Source organism: Danio rerio, chromosome 16 (assembly GCF_049306965.1).
Source record: "Danio rerio strain Tuebingen ecotype United States chromosome 16, GRCz12tu, whole genome shotgun sequence".
Classification (NCBI taxonomy): domain Eukaryota; kingdom Metazoa; phylum Chordata; class Actinopteri; order Cypriniformes; family Danionidae; genus Danio; species Danio rerio.
In genome coordinates, this window is record NC_133191.1 from 13,705,600 (window position 1) to 13,728,870 (window position 23,271).

Genomic DNA, 23,271 nt, shown 5'->3' on the forward strand with positions numbered 1-23,271 from the left:
TAAACTGATAAACTGCAATACATAATGTTAGTATAAACTGTGGTGCATCGTGACCGTGTATAATTATAATGTTAGCATAGAAAACTGAAGCCTATTGAATAACTTGTTTATTCTTACAGTTGTGTTGTACCACAGCAACAATACAATTACTATGACAGTTTAATTTATGTAATTAGTATGCTTCCAAACACTAGAGTATTTACAACAATATTTTTTTTTCATGTAACTTAATAGCTTATACAGTATCTACCGACTTGATGGCAGCCAAATATATTTTAGTTCAGTAGAAAACTCAGCCCTTATCATGAGATAAAGATCATGCCCAACATAAGTGGTTATTTTCTATTCATATCTCCTTTGAAATGTGGCGTAAATCGTAAATATACAGACTTCCCTCTATGTCTCCCATTCAGTTTTTTTACTAGGGTTGGGTTGATAGACGAAGCCATCATCTATCACCGATAGACATCACAACGCTGAGCTGGCATCACAATCCTCCACCCTGCCACTATCTCAGCAGCTTACATTAATACTTCTTAGTTTTAAAATGACATTTTAGAATGAAAATGATCCACACTGGCGTCTCATCTATCATTTCTGAAAAGCCCTACATCCACACTATACTGCTGAAAATGCACATCAAGTGACCACACACAAACACATACATTCTGTCATGCGCTGAAGTGTATGTGCGCATCTGAGCTTCAGCAGTAAGAAGGTGCTTAGAGCACAAAACCCCGGAGAGCAGTGCACGTCAGACAGTTTTTTTAAGGATGTACCGCTGGATCGCGTCTTACTATAGTTGTTAAACGTGATATTTGATTAATCTTGTCTATATCTAACGACTCTTTGATCTTTTAAATCTATCAGGTAACGTGTCACAGCGTCAGTACACTGCTTCAATTTTTCGCTTTCACACGTGTGCTCAGTAATTTTAGTGAAAACCTCAGATGCTGTTGGTTGTGCACCTTTTTTACCAACCAAGTTTATCGACGCCATTATAACGACACAGATCATTCGGCCAAAAGTGATTTACAGGTGGTAAATTGTGTGTAACTTATCTTTATTTATTTATGATTTGGTTATGGATAAAACAAAGACCATGCAGGTCAGGTAGTTGAAACAGTAGACTACAAATAATTATTTCGTTATGAATTAATTATTCATAAATAATTTAGTCACTGCCACCTACGATGACCATGCTATGATCCATCACGATGGTTTACATTAGACATCGTACTATGCCAAATTTGTCGACATCGCCCAACCTTATATTTAACTTATAGCCCTCCATCGGAATTTCGCATGTCTCTAGAAACATGCGATTAAAAACAACCAATATTAAAAAAAAAAAAAAAAAACTAATGGTCGTGCAGTATGTTTTTTTAACATGTGGCACCAACTCAATATGCAATTTTCCAGGCTTTTAAAGCAGCACTTATTTGTACATAAACAAATGTTTTTTTTTTTTTACTTGGACAGAATTCAATTCATATAAATGAAATACAAATAACTGAGAAATGAACAGCTCAGCTGACATTTCTTCTAGGGTCTTGAAAACGGGAAATCTTCCGTATGTTGATATTGGTTTTAAATAATAACCATTCCACTTGCCTTCACGCCGTGGCTCAAAAACCACCACAACATTCACAGTCAGAAATAGCCGGGCCTCGATGGCAGCCTCTTTCTCATTATCTCGTAATTTATTTCCCTGATGAAGGCAGGAAGCAGAGATGTTTGAAACAGCAGCCACATCTGAACAAATAAACAAGAACAACATTACAGCGAAAAAAAAAAAAGAAATCTCTCAGTGTGAATCATTTTTCTCAATTCATTCTAGATAACCTGAGAGCTGAAATGAGAAATCTGCGAGCTGGCCTTTCCACACAGCACTCTATGCAGCATTTTTGCTCACTTTCTCTCTCTCGCATTTTCCCACTCTCCTTCTGTTTGGAGGCCCTGAACTGCTTTAAAGGTTGAAGAACACTATGTTCTGGAGTAGCGTGCCAGCCGATCACACCGTGCTTCTGCCTCAAACGTGCACATTTCGGCGGTTATGCTGAGCCGATTCAATCCAGCGGGCTCTTCTGTCCCCATTCACAAAACAAAGAACCACCTATGAATCCTCCCATTCATAAATCAACACCCTAATAACTTCCATTCACTAAAAAAAACAACCCCCATGGCCTCAATTAACATAACAAGCTAAGCCTAAGACATTAATTCGCCCCAATTTATCCATGCTGAGAAAACAAGTTTCCAATCCATAAAGAAAGAACATTTTCACAAGCCATTCAAACTAAATAGATCCCCTGTAATTCATTCACAGCATTTACAAAAGGACGGTGGTGCAAATTCACCTCGTTTCTGTTCCCTTCTGGAAATCACAGAAATCCCTTAACCTCATAAAATTTTTTTTAAAAAAAACAGCCCATCGAATAACATCATGCAATGTATCTTCCTATTGTGCCCAATGACTGTAATAAAACTAGCAACATTTTTTTCTAATCCAGGCTCAATAGGAAAATGTGCCTGTAGTAGGTCTGCATGATTCTGTCTAAAATAAGAATCACAATTCTTTTTTTTTTTGCCTAAAATCAAGATCGCCATTTTCTCACAATGCTGTAGATGTAAAATATAGGGTAATGAGTATACTATATTATGTTTATTTTTCAAACATATGGTAAAACAACAACAATATTAGGCCTATGCGAAATGCTCAATTTTGGATAGACTTTGAATGGTGGACTTGAACAGACTTTAAATTTGTCCTGTTTGTTAATTCACAGTAAATGGATGACATCAGAATGCAACTATTCATAATTCTGAAGTTGAATTATTATGTTTGAGACATATGCTGGCATTGACAACATTATTAAACTATTATTTTAAATAGTAAAATGAAACACTTGTCATTATTAGTTTCCCTTTTGCATTATATTCAACATTATTTAGGCTAAATTAGTGGTCCATTTATTTTAACATTGTGTTATGTATAAAAGAAAAACCATATCAAATGCTTGTCGTATAAAAACTCTAAAATGTTATATGATCATTTAAATGATGTGTGCACTTTCGGTTTCAATTTTCACTGCCGAGTTAACTCATGTCATGGCTGCCAAACTGAACGTTATTTACAAGAACCACAAATACAACATTACATTATGACAAATTACATTTTGGGGTGTATTATACCTTATACTGTAAATAGAGTATGTGACACTTTTAACACCATTTGGGGGGGTCCATGTAATGTAATGTAATGTGTATTTATATAGCGAATTTATTGTGTAGGGCCATACACCCAAAGCGCTTCACAATCATGAGGGGGGGTCTCTCCACACCACCACCAGTGTGCAGCATCCACTTGGATGATGCGACGGCTGCCACAGGACAACGGCGCCAGTGCGCTCACCACACACCAGCTATTGGAGGAGTGGAGGGAAAGAGATAGAGCCAATTCGGTGGAAGGGGATGATTGGGTGGCCATGATCGTAAGGGCCAATAGAGGGACTTTGGCCAGGACACCGGGGTTACACCCCTGCTCTTTTACGAGAAGTGCCATGGGATTTTTAATGACCACAGAGAGTCGGGACCTCGGTTTAACGTCTCATCCGAAAGACGGCGCCCACTGACAGTATAGTGTCCCCTTCACTTTTACTGGGGCATTAGAACTCACACAGACCACAGGTTGTGCGCCCCCTGCTGGCCTCACTAACACCACTTCCAACAGCAACCTAGTGTTCCCTAGTGGTCTCCCATCCAGGTACTGACCAGGCTCAGCCCTGCTTAGCTTCAGTGAGTAACCGGTCTTGGGCTGCTGGGTGATATGGCTGTGGCATGTTGCTGAGCAACGCATATAAATGTTCAGATCTGATCAAATGATTGGAAATCAGGTTCGATCATGCAGTTTCAGACTTGATCGGAATCAAACGTTACCTCTCGATCAGGACGCGAATATATTCTCATAATTTTTTTAAAATATCTATTAGTTATGAGATGGCACAGACCTCTTTCTTGACTTCACACAGAAACAGCAACGCGTGTGGCATGACATGCAGAGACGCTATAGGTTAAATACTGGCAGAAACATGGAAGCAGCTTGAAGCAGAAATTGCGAGTATGTCTGTGGTCTGGAGGTATTATAATGTTGATGATGACAACAATGCCATAGAAAACTGTGAGATATGTAAACTTGGGATTGCTTTAAGCTGAGGTGCTATTTGTTTTTATATTATTTTTTTTTTTTTTATATTTACTGTTGCACTACAGTCCAAAAGTGAAAAGTTAATGTTAATTATTACTTGATTGTTCAAGCGACCGCACAGAGGTGTTTGTTATAAGAGTTGTTGAATGTTAAAATAAGGTGAATTAAATAAAGAATAAGGAACATCCTGGATCTGTTTCTTCCCTCTCCTTTATTCTTTTTTATGTATTATAAAAGTATCAGATTGGTTTTTCGTATTGAAAATACTCAAAATCAAATGAATCGCACTCGAGGGCAAAAACAAAACAACTGATCAGCACATCCCTATATAAAACAATGTAAAGACTTGTGCAACTGCCTTTATGCTTCTCTCATGACCTTGAAAATATAATTGGCTGAATCGCAGAAAAGCTGAATTGAGATTGCATGTAGGGTCAAATCAAGATCTTTTTTTAATTAATCATGCAGCCCTAGCCTGCAACAACATTTCTGAAAAATATTAATTTTATACATTTGTGAGGGAAAATAATAATAATAATAAGAAGAATAAGAATAATAATTGTGAACAGATACAATCTGTTGTTGAATAGTCTTATATAGTCTCATATTAAAAAAGGGATAGTTCACCCAAAAAGGACAATTTACTCTGACTTAAATGGTTCCATACCTTTATAAAAAAAAAGAATAGAAACATAAAAAAAAGAAAATATTTTGAAAAACGTTAGAAACCTGTAATTAATAATTTTGTGTTCAACAGAAAATGAAAACTTAAACAGGTGGCAGACAAAATTTTCAGTATTGGATGAACAATCCCTTAAATAACAATAAAAAACAGTTTTACCAGTGGAATGCAATAGTGGCCCTTTCCACTACAATACAGTGGAAAATGTGTCACTTCAGAGTGTAAATAAAGCCAAACCAGTTAAGTGTTGGTAAGTGTGCTATTAAAAAACTTATAAAAAAAAAAAATCATATGTAGAGCTGCCAACTGCATTAAATCTCAAGCAGGAGACACTATTCACACATCCATTTTTTCTAACATAGACAACAATCCGCTGTAGAGCAAAGGGCACTAGGGAAAATGACAATATGCTGACAAAATGTCTGCTTTTAAATTATGTAAACAATAAATGTGGTTTTGGCACTCCTTAATGTACATGACAAATCCCTGCAAAGCCTCAGTTTGTAAAGCTGATCATCTCTTTCTCTTAACTATTGGTTACAGTACAAAGTAAAGCAGCTTTCTGAAAATGTATCATCAAATGTATAATCACAACATTCAGCATTTCATCCCCAAAACCAAGTCATCACACAGCTTTTAAAAATAAATCATGTAAACATATAAGCCATTTAATGACAATAAATATTTGGTGACAATGTCTGTGGGTGTCACCATTCAAAATTAAAGCGCAGCTTTTTGCTTATAATGTATTATTGCTCATCATAACAAATAAAAAAGGGATGCATGACAGATGAGCAGGACAAAGAAACCGTGGAACTCTGACAAATGTGAGGAGAGTTTACGAGCTATTTTGGACAGTTTATAAACATTGCATTGTGAAAGTGAACCACATTAAGAACAAAAATAAACATTGTAACAATTTTAATCCCTGTTTCGGAACAAAACTATCGATCTACAGATGTAAAAGCACCCTACACTACTAGAAATAAAGGTACATGAGCTGTCACTACATTTTCAAAAGGTACATATTTGTAACTGAAGAGTCCATAATTGTACCTCAGAGGTACTTTTTAGTTACATTTAGGCACTAATATGCACCTTTGAGGTACCACTGTGGACTCTTTTGAAAAGGAACTGCCCCAGTGATACCTGTATCTTTATTGATGAGAGTGCAAGTTCATTATTTTAAATGCAACTTTAAATGTTTTGTGATTTTCTTATAAAAACCTTTTCCCATATCGCCCATTCCTAATATATAGGCTTGATCTTAGAGTTTGTATGCAGAACTGTATGCAGAAGCACATTATTTATATTTCTTTCAGCCCAGGCTGAATATTTGGCTGCTATTCAGAGGCTCTGCATTGATGAATGGGCTCCTGGAAAGTGCTATGGTAGCCGGCAGCTGGCTCCGAGGACCCTCGAGTAGGAGTTCAGCGGCACGAACCTCTGTGGCGGGCTCTACATGATGCCGTGCCTGAGGTTGGCTCATCCAGCACATCCCTTAAGCTTCCAGACCCCACTGAGATCTCGCATCCTGCCTTTCTGTCAAGCACAATGGAGTGTTTTAAGGATTAGAGCCGTTCTATGGATACACCGGGGGGGAAAGCCGTGAGTCAACTTGGATCATAAACCATCCAAAATCTATGAGCCCCCGGACAACGTCTGCCCTAAGATCTGCTTTCACCCTCCATAACACCAGCAGTTCTCAAAAGATCCCAGCTTCCGGATAACGCCTTTTAAAAAATATCCAAGCGGCTCAAGGCTGGATATGGATTTCTTTAACCAGCATATCCTTTTTCCTTGAACAGGTGGATTAAACTAGAGAAGCTAATTTATAGCAGCTTTAAAAGATTGTTAGCGCTGAACAAGGGCGGTAAATGATGCGTGTAAGTCAAGCTTCAGCTGTTGAATCAAAGGCTCCTACAAAAAAAAAAAAAAGATACGAAGCTCTCAACCGCACTCTTAACTAAAATTTAATTATAAATGACCAGGAATGGCCTCCTCCTGCCTCTATCCACAGATAATTGACTGCCCACCATGAGCATTAGCTATTCATTGGTTGCCAAGATTAATCGCACAGTTTCATTTAAAAAAAAAAAAAAAACGGAAAACCTCATCAGCTTGGTTGGAGGTTTAATAATAAAAATAAAAAATAAACTCAGTTGCCCTTTGTTGTGCCACTCTACCATTTGAATATGATTGAGATTTAAAGTGGAAATTGCCCTGGAGAAGGAGACCCGACTTCCTGAGAGCGGGGGAAATAAGCAAGCCAGGAGATGCAATCCATCAGGGAGAGTGGCCTGTTCACTCAGCGCTGCACTGCGAAAAGACCATTATCCAGCAAAAACACACTGATTTAGATGCAATGATAACACAACAGTTGGGTCAGCAATCTGATGGGTTTTTTTTTTTTTTTTTTTGTCTGGATTTATAAAGTGACTCAAATAGTATTTACATTAAAATGCTATTTACTTGAATGCATTTGTTTCACCGGTTGAGCATGTTTTTAATGCCTGGATAAAACACTGGAACTACCAGAATTCTATAACTACTAGAATGACCTTTCTGACTGTTCATATAAAACTATAATGCGATTTTTCTCATGACATATTTACATTGAAAGCTTCTACTGTGATTTTAGAATTAAGCTTTGAATGTCTGTTATGAGTATGAAGTCATTACCCCAATCCTTTTTGTAATATAGCCTATAATTAGTGACTACACTGCCTGCAAATGTGCATACATCTCTTTTCATTGTGCAAGTAGGAGGTTTTTCAACGAATTAAAAATTTTATTTTTGAAAGTTTGAAAGCAATAAATATGTTTTTGTTAGCAGAAATTGCTAGATAGGCCAGGCACACATAATCTGACACAGAACAAACAAAAAGCCCAATGCCAAAATGAAAAAAAGTCACTGAAAGAATAAAACAGCTAACATTTAAATAGTAAAAAGTTAAATATTTTGTCAAATATTGTCAAATGTTTTTCGGGGAAGGGTTGCGGAGGCAGCAGTCTTAGGAGAGAACCCCAGACTTTTCTTTTCCCAAACACTTCCTCCAGCTCCTCCCTCCTCCAGCCGAGAGACATAGTCCCTCCAGTGTGTCCTGGGTGTTACTAGAGGCCTCCTCCCAGTGGGACATGCCTGGAACACCTCCCGAGGTAGGCGTCCAGGAGGCATTCGAAACAGATGCCCGAGCCACCTCAGCTGACTTCTCTCGATGTGGAGGAGCAGCGGCTCTACTCCGAGCTCCTCCCGAGTGACAGAGCTCATTACCTTATCCATAAGTGAGCGCACTGCCACCCTGCCAAGGAAACTCAGTTTGTCCGCTTGTATCTGAGATCGTTCTTTCAGTCATGACCCAAAGCTCATGACTATAGGTGAGAGTAGGAACGTAGATTGACCAGTAAATTCGAAAATCGAAAATTGACAGAAAATCGAGAATTGACCGATACATCGAACGCATTACTGATGCCACTGCACCAATCCGCCTGTCAAGTTCCATCCATTCAGTGGCACCATTAACATGCAAAATTATTTCATTTATTTTTATTTTTTTGTAAATCAAGAAATAAATGTAATTAAAAAATTAAATAATCAGGACATGATAAACCCCTAAAGCCCCTCAAGACATTGTGAGAAGGTCAATAAGAATCTTAAAATATTTAATAATTTGACTTACAGTGGTTGGACAATAAAACTGTAACACTGGCCAACTTAGTGTTGGATGCTGAAATTTGACAAGCCTGATGACCAATCTTCATTGATTGCACATTCAACCAGTAAGAGCAGAGCGTGAAGGTTTAATCAGCAGAGTAAAAGCACAGTTTTGCTTAAAATATTGCAATACAACGTTGAGGAGTTCAAAAGACGACAAACTGTTGGTGCGCATCTTGCTGGTACATCTGTGACCAAGACAGCGAGTCTCTGTGATGTATCAAGAGCCACAATATCCATAATGTCAGCAAACCACCAAGTCAAGAAGGATTACTTCAATAGGAGTAACTGTGGATGCAAACGTGTAAAGGGAATGTTGAAGTGTTCTAAAAAACAAAACCACAGCTGCCCAATTCACTGCAGAATTATCTGCACCTCAACTCTGCTGTTTCCCAAAAACTGTTTGATGGGATATCCACAGGGAAAATCTTCATAATGTAAATGTATCGTTCTATGATGAATTTATTGTCTCTTCCACACCTATAGAGAGTTACTGTGTGGAGAAGCCCCAAAGAAGCATGCCACCCAGGCTGTTTTATGCCCAGAATGAAGTATGGGGGTGGATTAGTGATTGTTTGGGCTGCATTATCATTGCATTTCCCTGGCCCAATACTTGTGCTACAAGGGAGCAATACTGCCTAGGGCTTCCGAACCATTTTGGAGGACCATGTGCACCCAACGGTTCAAACATTGTTTCCTGAAGGTGGTGCAGTGTATCAAGATGATAATGCTCTAATACATACAATGAAACTGGTGACAGAGGGATTTGACGCACATCAAAAGTGAATTTGAACATCTTCCAAAGCCTGCACAGCTCAATTCAATGCAATTCACCTTTATTTGTATAGCGCTTTTACAATGTAGATTGTGTCAAAGCAGCTTCACATAGAAGATCATAGTAAATTGAAATAGTATGAGTTCAGTTTTCAAAGTTTAAGTTCAGTTTAGTTTAGCTCAGTTCAATGTGATTTAATAATCACTACTGAGAGTCCAAACACTGAAGAGTAATCCATCGATGTGCAGCTCTACATATCCTGAACCATGCAAGCCAGTGGTGACAGCGGCAATAAAAAAACTTCACCAATTGGCGAAAGTGAAGAATTAAAAAAACTCGAGAGAAACCAGGCTCAGTTGGGCATGGCCATTTCTACTCTGGTCAAACGTCACCGGATCTAAATATTATTAAGCCACTTTAGGGTGTTTTTGAAGGAGCGAGCTAGGAAACATTTCTTCTTCACCAGAATCACTTATAGTGACCTGGCCACTATTCTGCATGAAGAATGGCTCAAAATCCCTCTGGTCACTGTGCAGGACTTGTATCTGTCATTCCCAAGATGAATTGATGCTGCACTGACTGCAAATGGAGGCCCTACACCATACTAATGAATTATTGTGCTCTAAAACCAGGCATTTTAGTTCCATTGTCCATTCTAGCTGTAAAATGTCATGTGGTGTGACTCACCAAAAACTAGCAATAAATTATTTATATTTATACAAACAAATGGAAAAATAAACAAATAACTTTTAAATAAAAGTACAATAATGAATGCATTTACATTATTTTTTATAATCTGATCAAAATCCATTTATTTTTACACATTTATGCTTCATTTGGAATAACAGTCAAAAACAGTCATAACTTTTATTTTTGTTTAAACAATATATATATGAATGAACAAATATATGACTGTTTGCACTTTAGAAACTCTATACAATATTAAACTGAGCATTACCAGTGTTATCCCCATTCGAATAAACAAAGTTTAATTAAACTCCTCTGAATTTATAGCTTATGACTTCTTATTAATAATCTAAATAAATGAAACTATTTCTAACAAATCACCATCAAAACAACATAAATATTGCTGTATAAACTTAGCAAATAAAATACATTTCACTTGCCTCAACTATTACATTACAAAAAAAAAAAGTTATCCATTTTTCATGCTGCAATTAATCAATAGGCCTGCATTTATCAACTAAATTTGGTCCTGAAAATGTGCGAGACATAGCGAAACGGATATATTTGACAAAAGAACTATTTTTAATTTTATTTTTTGTACTCAGATGAGATGTCACAGGTACTTTTGGCACCTAAAAGTGCTCAATAAATAGCTAGGTCCAAAATGACATGTCCAAACATATCCCAATCCAGTGTCAGGAGGACGGTTCATGTGGCCAAAACATTTCCAAGCATCACAGCAGGAGAACTGCAGAAGTTAGATGAGTTTTGAGATCAGAAACTCTCCAAAACTAATCTGACAACACCAACAACCCCACAAATAATTTGGGAGTGTCAATAAAAAAAGCCTCTATACTTATATCTTATATCACATATATGACACATACAGTCACATGATATGACTCAAAATTACTACCCCTCCAGTGAATTTTATTATATTTTCAAATATTTACCAAATAATGTATAACAGAGCAAGGAATATTTCAGTTTTTTCTCTAATATATATTTTTTTCTTCTGGCAAAAAAAATAAATAATAATAAATAAATAAATAAATAAATAAATAAATAAATAAATAAATAAATAAATAAAATATATATATATATATAAATATATATATATATATATATATATATATATATATATATATATATATATATATATATATATATATATATATRTRTATATATATATATATATATATATATATATATATATATATATATATATATATATATATATATATATATAAACAATTTATAGTCAATGTTATTATCTACTTAAAGCAATTTTCTTCTACAGAACAAACCAGTTATACAATGACATGTCTTATTACCCTTACCCTACCCTAATTAACCTAGTTAAGTAATTTGCACTTTAAACTAAATACTAGTACTGTCATCATAGCTAAGAAAAAATAAATCAGTTATTAGAAATTAGTTATTAAATCTATTGTGTTGTGATGTTCCTTCTTTTAAACAGAAATTGGGGGAAAATATTCAGGGGAAACTAATAATTCAAGAGGGCTGATAATTCTGACTTCAAGTATACGTATGTCACCTCATATCCTGATAATCATTCAGCAACATTACAAAATAAACGATATAGCATACTTTCAAATGAAAACTTAGACTTTTATTTTGTCCATACGAAATATAATGTCATAATGCAGAGCGATAACTCCCCCAGGGCTTGACAATAAGGTCTGCCTAATGGCCCAGGGCCAGCATGCGTGACGCTCGGGAAAGTAGACGGGATGGTTCGATCAGGCCAGTTCTGCCTTGTTACTAAAGTTTAATTTAGCTGTGAATGTTTGTCAGTTGCGTGCAAATACAGTCTCGGGATGCCTTCACAACTTGACGTTTGTTTTGGAACTTGTCTCCTTTGCACAGTTAGCGTGGTTCATTTGTCATATGTGAATCCCACAATCGCTGTCAGATCCACGCCAAATCAATTGGTCTGAGATCGCCAGATTGAGGTGGTCTCGGCTCAATTGAAACAAACTCTGGAGCAGATCAATTGTAGTGAGAAAGCAAAACAACCCGATGAACTAACAAACCAGGCAATATGAAGTAATGTGTGTAATATGAAGAAAAAATTATGAGTAGGGCGGGACGTCATTCCTACCAAATATGTGTTTCATGTTGAATACAAAAGTGAAAGCAATACATAAAATTATGAGCGAAAAATGAAAAGTTTCACAGCCTTCTTTGCTCTTATTCACCAATGGTCTCAATACTAGCGGAGGGTGCTGTATATTAATCTTTTTTATTTCTATTTTTTATTTATTTTTATTTTTTTAATGGTCTGAACATCTTTCACAACCACAGAAAACCAACACTGCGTATGATTGCGTTATTACATACAACATAAAACTAAATCATATACTGTACTTACAAACTACATTTTTTCTGCATCATCTTACATTGTCATTGACCCAGTTATGGAATCGCCACTTCTTGATCTCTTTCTCTGATAAAGGAACGATTGTCAAATTTCGCTGTATGCTTCCCAGCCAAAGCAGGCATACTGTTTTTACCATTTTTTGGCAAATCGAGAATGAAGTCTTTCAAAAAACCTAATGGAGCATCTGATGAGCATCCAAAAGTGAGAAGCAGCTCCAGTTGTGCGTGAATGTGGTGCTGGTATCTGCTCAGTGAATGGATGGAGCGGCACAGGATGAGTGGGAGGTGCTGATGAGTGGAGATGAAGAAGAAGAAGAAAAGGACGAGGGGTAGAGGAGAAACACAGCACTATTACAGCACAGCCGTCCTCACACCTCTCAGACATACACCGCTTCACTGACAACAGCAGCATAATAACTATCAACACACACAAACACACACACCAACAGTGCCTTTACACACACAAACAAACATGCCGGTCAATTGAAGTCACACTGCAGATGGATATTATCGAGTCTCTACCCAAAGATGAAACATCAGCATTATAGCCAAGCAGTTGGAAACTACTGGAAACTTCTGCAAACTACATGCTACAAAGAATACTTCATCTGCGTTTGTTAAAGGAAGGATCAGTAAAGAGTAACTTACTGATGGACATGTCAGGATGGGTTTCTTCCTCCATTTCTCAAGTGTAAGTACGTGCGATTAAAGTTGTTGCCTCGTTGACTCTAGCTTGCAAATGTATTTAGTTGTGATTTGTTACTTGTAACCGCGTGTACTGTATCAGGTTAACTGGCCATATTCTCATATCGCGTTAAAAACGCGACGTGTGCTGCTTTGTTTATGGAGCTCCGTGGACGAGGGTAGTGTGTGCGTGCGTGTGTGTGTGTGTGCGTGCGCTGTCGTCCGGAGGTGTGTGTGTTTGTGTGTGTGTGTGCGCGCGCAAGGACGAGGGCAATATGTGTGTTTGTGTGTGTGTGTCTGTGAAAAGAGCAGAGTAAGACAAGCTAGGTGATCTCCTCAACAGTTTTTGGAGTTTTTCCCGTCGGTATTTTCAAGTCCAGCGTCTGTATTTACATTGACCCACTGGCAGCTAAAATCCACGCCTACACTATCGAGCGTGTATGAACTGTGATTACTTTTATATTGCTGATTAGCTGTTGGGCATTTCACTTTCTGACTGAAGGCAGTCGACCAATCGCAACAGACTGTCATCGGTCCAATCAGCGCAGATTAGCTTCGCGCTAAGGAGGGGTTTGGGAACAAATGAATCACTGGACGATTCATACGGGAGTCGCTGGAATAATTAGGTAAAAATAAATGCAGATTATAAGACCATGAAAGTGTTTTTTGACCTTGCATGCATATTAGACTGTTGTTGGAGACCCTTACAACCAATATATGACCCTATTTCATGTATAATATGGGCTCTTTGAAAAAAATACTCAAATTTGCTGCAGTCAGATTATAATCATGCTTTGAATTTAATTTTTGATTAAAAAGCATACATTGCTAAAATAGTTTTGTCTCATTTCTTGTCCAAATATTTTAAAATGCTAGAAGAGTTCACACATAGATATGCTTGACGCTAATGCATACCTGTAAACCCTCCCGTTTTTCCTGAGGGGGACTCCCGTATTTTACAGTTCTATCCTGCTATCATCCCGTAAAAGTATTTTCCCGTATTTCTCCCGTATTTTCAGTGTTTCTCTAAAGGGTAACAAGAAACATTAAAGAGCCGAGCCTCCCTACGCAACCCATACCGTCGAACCACCAGGGGTCGCCCCTTACACTTAAATGTGAGTGGGTCTGTTCTGTCCTTTTGCTTTGTTTAGGCACGAAAAGACTATGAAATAAATATAAAAACGGTGCGATTCTCCGTCCTTTTAATTACAGGTGCCGTCACCACTCCTATGCAATCCTTAAAACAGTCATATAATGGTGCATGACAGTCAGCTGACGCGCTCCATAGTGATGAATAGACTGTTTTCCAAACGGATTCCGTACTCGCGATTTCAAGCGGAGCGAAAGTCTGGCTTTTGGGTGCGTGTTTAAACAGACATATACACATAATTAATAATAATCATTTCTAAAGATGTCGAACTTGGTGTTTTTTTTTTCAAACACAAAAAATTTTGTCTTAAATGAGCATAAAAAAGTTAGGAAAGCAGTCGAATGCCATTATATTGTTAGATGTGTGCATTTTTAAAGTGACACCAGTTATTTAATGTAATCAAACACATGGCCGGTTTGGCATGCTGTCCTAGGAAAGAACCCTAAGCTTGGAGATGACTGAGCCCAAGTCTTCTGTCTGTTCAATAAACATACAAGGGGGTCCTAGATCAGGTAGGTCTTGAGAGCTCCCCCTGGTAAAGGGAGGAAAAGGAGGAGATGGCGTGGAAGGGGGCATTCTTTCAAAATTATTATAGTAGGTAGTAGGGTAAAATCGGTTTACTTATAGTGGGCTTGATTTAATCTGATTGGATTATTGGTGATTACAGATGAGAGACCAGCCACGGTCAGTCATATCACGTGCTCCTCTCAAAATTAGAATGTAAAACTTAAGTCAAAATTTTGTTTTGTTTTCTGGATTTAGTCATCAATATTAAATAAGTTTTTTCATAACACAAGCAAAATTATCTGCCAATAGGCTGAGTAAAATATTCAAACAAGGAACAAGGTTATTTTATTTTCCCCACAGGCACATTATTTTGCTTTTGTTAGGAAAAAAATATATAAATTTATTTATATTTAAATATATATTCTTACCGTTTCTAAAAAATGCTTCTCTTATGCCGAAATATGCCAAAACAATGTGAATTTGAATTGTTATTTATTCATTTATTTTCTTTTTGGCTTAGTCCCTTTATTGATCACAGGTCGCCACAGCAGAATGAACCTCCAACTTTCCAGCATATGTTTTACGCAGTGGATGCCCTTCCAGCTGCTACCCATCATTGGGAAACAGACAAACACTCCCATACACACATACGCTACAAACAATTTAACTTACCCAATTTTCCTATTCCGCATGTCTTTGGGGGAAACCGAAGCAGAATTTAAATAATGTTAATTTAATTATTAATAATTGTATTTAATAAAACTGAATAGTATTATATTTGAATTTGAATTTCTGTAGATAAAAAATGCCTATTTTGACAAATTTTCAGACCCCTCAAATCCCCCAGCCCCAATTTTGATTAAACAATAATTCTAACTTTTCTAAAAAAAATATAAAAAAAATTGCTTCTTTTATGCTACAGAATTTAAAATATGCCTAAACAATCTGAGTTTGAATTGTGTTTATTTGAATTAACAGATGTATTTTAATTAAACAGAATATCATTATATTTTATTTTGAATTTTTGTAGATAAAAAAACACCTATTTTTACCTATTTTCAGACCCCCTAATACCCCAGCCCCTGTAATTTGCACGCTGTGAATACCCTTTCTGTCAAAATTATGAGCCAAAAATTTAAAGTTTCAACAACAAAAAATATCCTGAAAAAGTGGTTTTGACTTGTTTCTAGTTTAAATCAAAATGTTGTTTTGTTTTCATTAATTTTAAGTTTTTCCTTAAATGAAGCAAGTAAAATATTCATATTTCAAACTGAAAACAATTTTATTTTATCACTGTTTTGTGGAAATTTGTTTAGTGTTGTTACCACTAAATTGTGTTAATTTTGAAATTATTATTACTTGTATTTATTAAAATAATATTATTATATTTGAATTAAAATGTATGTACAATAAATAAAAACACCTTTTTTTACCTTTTTTTATTAACCTATTTTTTATGATTTTTATTTTTTTTGTGATAAAGGAGAGATAATTTGTCATTTTTTATGCATTGTGAAAGACTGGGGTCTTTGTTCAATTTATTAGAGGTTATTTTTCTTTCCGTCAATGAGATGTTTGCAAAAACTGTGTTTGGTTTTAAATATGGAAAGAAAGAAAAAGGAAAAGGCCGTCTGTTAAACTTTATATTAAGACAAGCAAAAATGGCGATATACAGTAGGATATAGAGTAGGAGGCACAAGATTTTGTGTGAGACCAATTATAAAGTTAAATTGATTTTTAAAGGGCTTTAAGAGCAAGAGTAAGGCATGATTTTAATTTTTATTTGTCAATGAAAGAGTTGGACAAGTTTAAAGACAAGTGGAGTGTAAAAAAATATGTTGTGTTGGGTTGAAAATAATGTATTGTTTTTTTTATGAAAATATTGTGTGATTTGAAAGTATGTTTTTGGTCAAATCAATGAAACGTTGTAGTTTAAAATGTTGTATTAAATTGCAATTTCTCTCTTTCTCTTTCTCTCTCTCTCTCTCTCTTTTTCTCTATTTAAAATTGTTGGTAAAGTGCTGTCAACAAACATTTTTCCTCCACATCCCATAAAATGGGACAGCACATCGGTCTACGGCAGCTGGATTAGTCAAAAAGGTGCAATACTGTTTGTGGTTGGGTCTGTTTTAGTTCGGATCATGTTCTTACCACAAAACCGGTCCAGGGTTCGTTTGAAAGTGTACCAAGACCACCTCTTCAAGGAGGTCTCTGTACTCTTTTTTGATCCACTTTTGGTGCACACTAGAGTGTAATTGCTACATTCATACCTGCCCAAACGAACAGCACCAAGAGGGAAAATGTACTCTAGTGCAATGCAACCAAAATAAATATGGCAGATGTGAAAACACCCTGAGACATCTGTATTTGCTATCTTACTTACTACTCACCTGATTTCACAGAACTGTTTAGTGGCTAATATTGGAAGAATTAAATGGCAAACGTGAATAAAAGCTGCACAGAATAGCCCTATAGTTTTGGACCATGTGACACAAATTGTATGATCATGACTAGTCATAGTTGTAAATGCTTTTCTATTAAAAAAAAAACAAAAAACGTAATTGTCCACAGAGCTCATGGTTCAAAAGAGCAGCACTGTTTTGTTCCACTCTTGCTGCATTTGCCATTTAATATGTCATATGGAAAAGAATGTACTGTAAATTGTCTGCCGCACCAGCATAACCTCTAACAAACTCTAGTCAAACTAGCTGGGGGGAAAAAATATCCTGTACAGCGCGACCATTTAGTCACAGTCTGGAGTCCTGTGACTTTCATCTGACAACCAGAGTTCTGGTCCTGAAAGCAGAGCAACTAAAGATACTTTTTTCTTGACTTTTTTACTGTTTTCTGTCAAGTTTAGATTAATCCTGCGAGTCTGAGTGAACAGTGGCACTAATAGTCTCATGAACCTGAAGTCATGCACAGACCAATGGTCAAGGTCAGGTTTTTTTTTTTTTTTTTTTTGTCGAATGATACATTATATATGTGTTTTCACCAAAGCACTATACTATTCAGTCATATTTGTGTCTTACCTTAAGTTTTCTGCTGGCTGTTATTTATTTCATTTATATAGATGAGCACAAGCAGAAAATTTATCTCAAGCAGAACATTCATCTCCCCTGTTTTGGTTTAAAGAAGAACATACAGAATTTAAACACCACTAAGATTAATAAATGAATAAGTTTGAGTAACACTAAAGTAACAACTCACACCCTTTACTACTGGCTTATTATCTGCCTATTACAAAGACTGTTTAATAGCACTTATGAAGTATGATCTTATTTTACAATCTTAATCCTACCCAATACCTAAACCCAACTACTTCCTTACTATTAATATGTTGCTAATTAGTAATTTGTTGAGCTAAAAGTCTTGTCAATTGCATTAATTGTAAATTGTACATTAAAATAAAGTGTGATCGAAGTTTGAATTTTGCACTGAAGTTTTACTTTAACCTCTTAAAGTTCAAGGTGTTTTTGTTTTACATGCAATTTTTTTATTCATCGTTGCTATTTGGGCTTATTGGAACCTAATTAGAATAAAACCTAAGTATCATCTTTTAATATGATATACTTTAGAGAAAAATTATGCCTATATATGTGGACTTGTGGTCCGAATTTACATAAAATACTTTTTCCTGACTGTTTTTAATGCATATAAAACATATAATTTTTTGAACATATTTTGACTATCGGAGAGTAAAAACTTTTTTTTTTTTTTGCCCATTTTGGACAGTTAAAAATAGTGTTTGGGACATTTCATACACTTAAGTGTTAAAATGTGCTGTCCACGTACAGTTAAAGTCAGAATTATTCGCCCCCTGTTTATTTTTCCCCCAATTTTTATTTAACAAAGAGAACACATAAGTATATGTATATAATTCTAAACATAATAGTTTTTAATAACTTATTTCTAATAACTGATTTATTTTATCTTTGCCATGATGACAGTAAATAATATTTGAACACTTCTATACAGCTTAAAGAGACATTTTAAAGCTTAACTCGGTTAATTAGGTTTACTGGGCAGGTTAGGGCAAGTTATTGTATAATGAGGGTTTGTTCTGTAGACTATCGAAAATATACAGCTTAAAGGGGCTAAAAACTTTGTCCTTATGGTGTTTAAAAAATTAAAAACTGCTTTTATTCTAGCCAATAAATAAATAAATAAATAAATAAATAAATAATTGACTTTCGCCAGAAGGAAAACTATTATCAGACATACTGTGAAAACTTCCTTTCTCTGTTGAACATCCTTTGGAAAATATAAAAAAAAAAAAGAAAAAAAAATTTCAAAAAGGGGCTAATAATTCTGTCTTCAACTGCATATGGCCACTAAGGCCTAGCTGGTCAATATTACAATATTGGTAACACTTTACTTCATGTGTACTTATGTAACTATGCATAATTACATGCAATTAATTCCACACCTAACCCTCATCCTAACCCTACCCATATAATAAATCCATGCAGCTGATTAATATTACTTAATAGTTAAATGAGCAGCTACAGCACACTGTGACAAAAACAAGCTTTTCTCTCTATTTGCCACTTGTTTTTCTTTTGCTACATACATTAATTGAGTTGAAAAATAAATTAAGTTAAAAAATGCCATGCAAAAGCTCATTTTAGCAGAAGTTTAAAGATCAGCGAAGAGACTCAAATGAAAGGGATTTATTGGCTTTGGCTGATTTCTGTTAAAGAAATTCTCATCTGCATTATCACTGTCCAACATCAATTTTTTTGGTCATTCATAAATTGCATTTTACAGTACAGCACCAAACAACCGATCTGAACACAAATACCACAATACCACTACCGAATACCACTATTGATGAAATAACAAAAATAACAAATAACAAAAGAAGCACGAAAATAACAGGTTTTCTGGTCTGGTTTAGTCTTAACTACAAAATAAGACCCTTTCAAATCTTATCGATAGAAAACACTGCTGTGTCTCTGTATTCAAAAAAGACTAATATAATAATAATAATAATAATAAGAAGAAGAAGAAGAAGAAGAAGAAGAATAGTAGTAATAATAATAATCATCATAATCATAATAATTAGTATAATAGTAATAATAATATTAATAAGAATAATAATAATAATAACAATAATAATAATAGTAGTAGTAGTAGTAGTAGTAATAGTAGTGATAATAATAGTAATAATAATAATAGTAATAGTAATAATAATACAATTAATAATAATAATAATAATAATAATAATAATAAAAATCACTATAATTTCAACATATCATCACCTTAGAATTATAAGGTTCTATCTGCGTTCTAAATGACTTTGAGGTATTGAGCTTCAAAGTTTTTGCAATCCATATAGCAAACAATATGTGTTTAACAGTTCTCTTTTATACATTAACATGACAGAGATCCTAAGGGTTCTCTAAATGTAAATTATCAAACTTCTCTTAAATTTGCAAGTTGGAGTAAAAAAATGAGAGAGTAACAATAGAGTAAAAACATGGTAAAAGCAGATAGAACCTTCTCATTCTGAAAAGTCATTTTCAGCTTGGGATTATAAAGTTCTATCTGGCAAATCATTCATTAAAGCATTAATTTTCAAGAAATACAATCAAAAAATTTATAAGTTAGTGTTTTAACAATATGTTGATGCTTAGGAAAAATAAAATTTTTGGTTTCTATAACATAGCAGAGCTAAATATTTTCTTTCCAGTGCGGATGTTAATTTTATCTAATTAATATGTTAATATTTATAAAATAATATGCTTTGTATGAATTATTGAATTATATTTATTGAGTTATATGCCCCATGAATTAAATTAAGTATTTGCCCTTCAAGGATTAAAATTTAATTTAAAGACTTTAAAAGAAACAGACAATGACCAAATTTTTAATTAACACTGAAAAATGTTTCACTGAGTATATGTAAACAAATAAATATATTTCAAATTTAATATATACATTTTTTAACATTCATCTCTTTTTCAATAATGTAAAATTTATAATATATATACTATTATTATTAATAATAATATAAATCATAATAATAATATTATTATAATAAACATACGATCGCCTCACAATAAGGTCGCTGGTTCGAGCCTCAGCTGGGTCAGTTGGCATTTTTGTGTGGAGTTTGCATGTTCTCCCCGTGTTCGGTCCAAGTATAACTTCAATACGTGCGGTACAGGTGAATTGGGTAAGCTAAAATTGGCCATAGTGTATGTGTGTGATTAAGTGTGTATGGGTGTTTCCCAAAGATGGGTTGCAGCTGGAAGGGCATCCTCTGCATAAAACATGTGCTGGATAAGTTGCCAGTTTATTCTGCTGTGGTGACCCCAAATTAATCAAGGGATAAAGCCGTAAAGAAAATGAATGGATGAATGAATGAATGAATCTCAATGTCAAAAAATGCTTCTAAATCATCACATTGACTGGTGCATTATTTAGTCGACTCTGATTTTGTGTGATTTTGTCTTTCTGTTCTTTCCCGCTGTCAATGGAGCAGTCCGGCGAACTGACAAAGAAATCTGATCATGATTGGTCCTTGTGCATGCATTAAAAATGCTGATTGGCTCACAGATAGAACCTTATAGATCCAAGCTAGAGTTCGACTTTGTAGATAAACCTTTTTTGTTTTTTAAATAAAAAGTCTTAAAATGTAAACAACTTATAAAATAAACATCACATTAGCCCATTTCACACAGTGATACCGGTAAATATCTAGAAAATTTCCGGAACGACTTTACCGGTATATTCAAAAAAGCGCTGTTCACACAGGCGAGGACGTTACGGAAATTTTCCGTAAAAGAGCATTCACACATCCATTCCAAAATACCGGTAAATTCTGACATCATTCACCACAAATGAGCTTTAAACGGCTGCGCTTGTATTTGTAAACATTTGACTAAATTACAAACTCTGTGGATGATCAATATTGTGAACAACTTTCGCAGGATCACTTTCTCATGTCGAGATGTTCATAATATGTGCGTGTGCAGGCGCTAACAGGCTGTTTCAAAGGCACACGCAAAGCTTAAAGGTAAACAAACAACGGCTTATCATAAGCATGTCATCGATGATTATTTACACAGTTGACATAAAGAAGAACATATAAACGTGATCTGACTAACTTCTAGCAGCTAAATGTGTCTGGAAATATATTCAAAGGTTTTTATTCTCACAAACCGCGCGGACGTAAATGCGTCTGACTGTTGTGATTGGCTAATGCAGACGTCTCACGTCAGCACGTTCTAGACGTGCACGCTCTTATTACGGTAATATTCCTTCTGCATTCACACAGCGCAGCATTCCGGCAAATTGCCGGTAATGTTACAACTTCTCTTTCCGGAAAATAGCCAGAACGAATTTACCGGTATTTTCAAAAAGGACCTGTTCACACATACAAGCTTTCCGGAAAATTGCCGGCAATTTTCTGGAAAGGTCTGTATGTGTGAAAGGGGCTATAATGTAAATAAGTTGTCATTTAATAAGAATATGTCAATAACTCAATTTTGACAAAAATGTCAGATAGAACCTTATAATTCTATAAGGTGACGATTTGTAAAGTTATCTACTGTGATCTAATTCAGTTCAAAACACAATATTGTTTTATTTCCTTATCCATTTCATTTTTTCCAGTTAGACCCATATAAAAAATACACTTCAAAATAAAAATAAATTCCAATGTGGACAGAATCCCCAAAGAGAGACTCCCAGCAGCTGCTGTAGCCTACAATCCTAAGTTCCTTTGCAAACTTTCGTTGACACATCCACATCGACAACTTGGATTGGAAATAAGGACACAGATCAAATTACACTCTCTCAATCAGTCACACACACACGCACATGCTTTCACACCACATCTGGCCTGTCCTCACACACACACCGGGTGCCAGAAAAGAAGCCGGATACACACTGAGCACATCAACACAATCTTCATGGACACTGATACACTCTCACAGCTGTCAGCTTCCTCCGGCGGCTGCCTCTAAACACGCGCACACACACACACACACACTTGAAAGTGGACACTTGGATTTACCCACTAACGTGTAATTTCAGGCACAGATGCACAAGGCGACCACACGCACACACACTCATCCACAAACACACACTATAAAATCGACGATAGGGGAGCACATGTGTTTGGAATAGCATATGTTTAATGACACTTGCACTCATGTGAACTCCATTGCACAGTCAGACGACACACAAACAGCGCTGACGCACCGCACGCAGCCTCTTGCAAATGGCTTTAGTCGGAGAGTGTCTGCCAAGAAAATAAATGTAAATGTAATCGGAAATGGTGGCATTATTGGCCTCATCTGCCCTCCGCTGTACAAGAGCCGTGACTCTTTGTTTGACATGGTCATTATTAAAGGTCAATGGGAATGTTGTTAACATGACAAAAAGCCTGTCGTGGACTTTCAATCTTTGACACCACTGCTATGAAACATGCGCGGGTTGGATGGTTTTA

The 23,271-nt window shown here is 35.6% G+C and overlaps 1 protein-coding gene across 5 annotated transcripts in view; it reads right to left on the reverse strand.

Annotated features, from left to right (window-relative positions):
* The window catches only part of grin2db (glutamate receptor, ionotropic, N-methyl D-aspartate 2D, b), a 297,610-nt gene that overhangs the window by 162,579 nt on the left and 111,760 nt on the right, over positions 1–23,271 (reverse strand). The window contains exon 2 of one of the 5 annotated variants that reach the window (XM_073925934.1): positions 1,615–1,755. The exons of the other annotated variants lie outside the window; for them this stretch is intronic. Coding sequence (XP_073782035.1) covers positions 1,615–1,647 — 33 coding nt within the window. The 5' untranslated portion in view covers positions 1,648–1,755. The remainder of the gene's footprint in view (positions 1–1,614; positions 1,756–23,271) is intronic. 5 annotated transcript variants of the gene reach the window in all.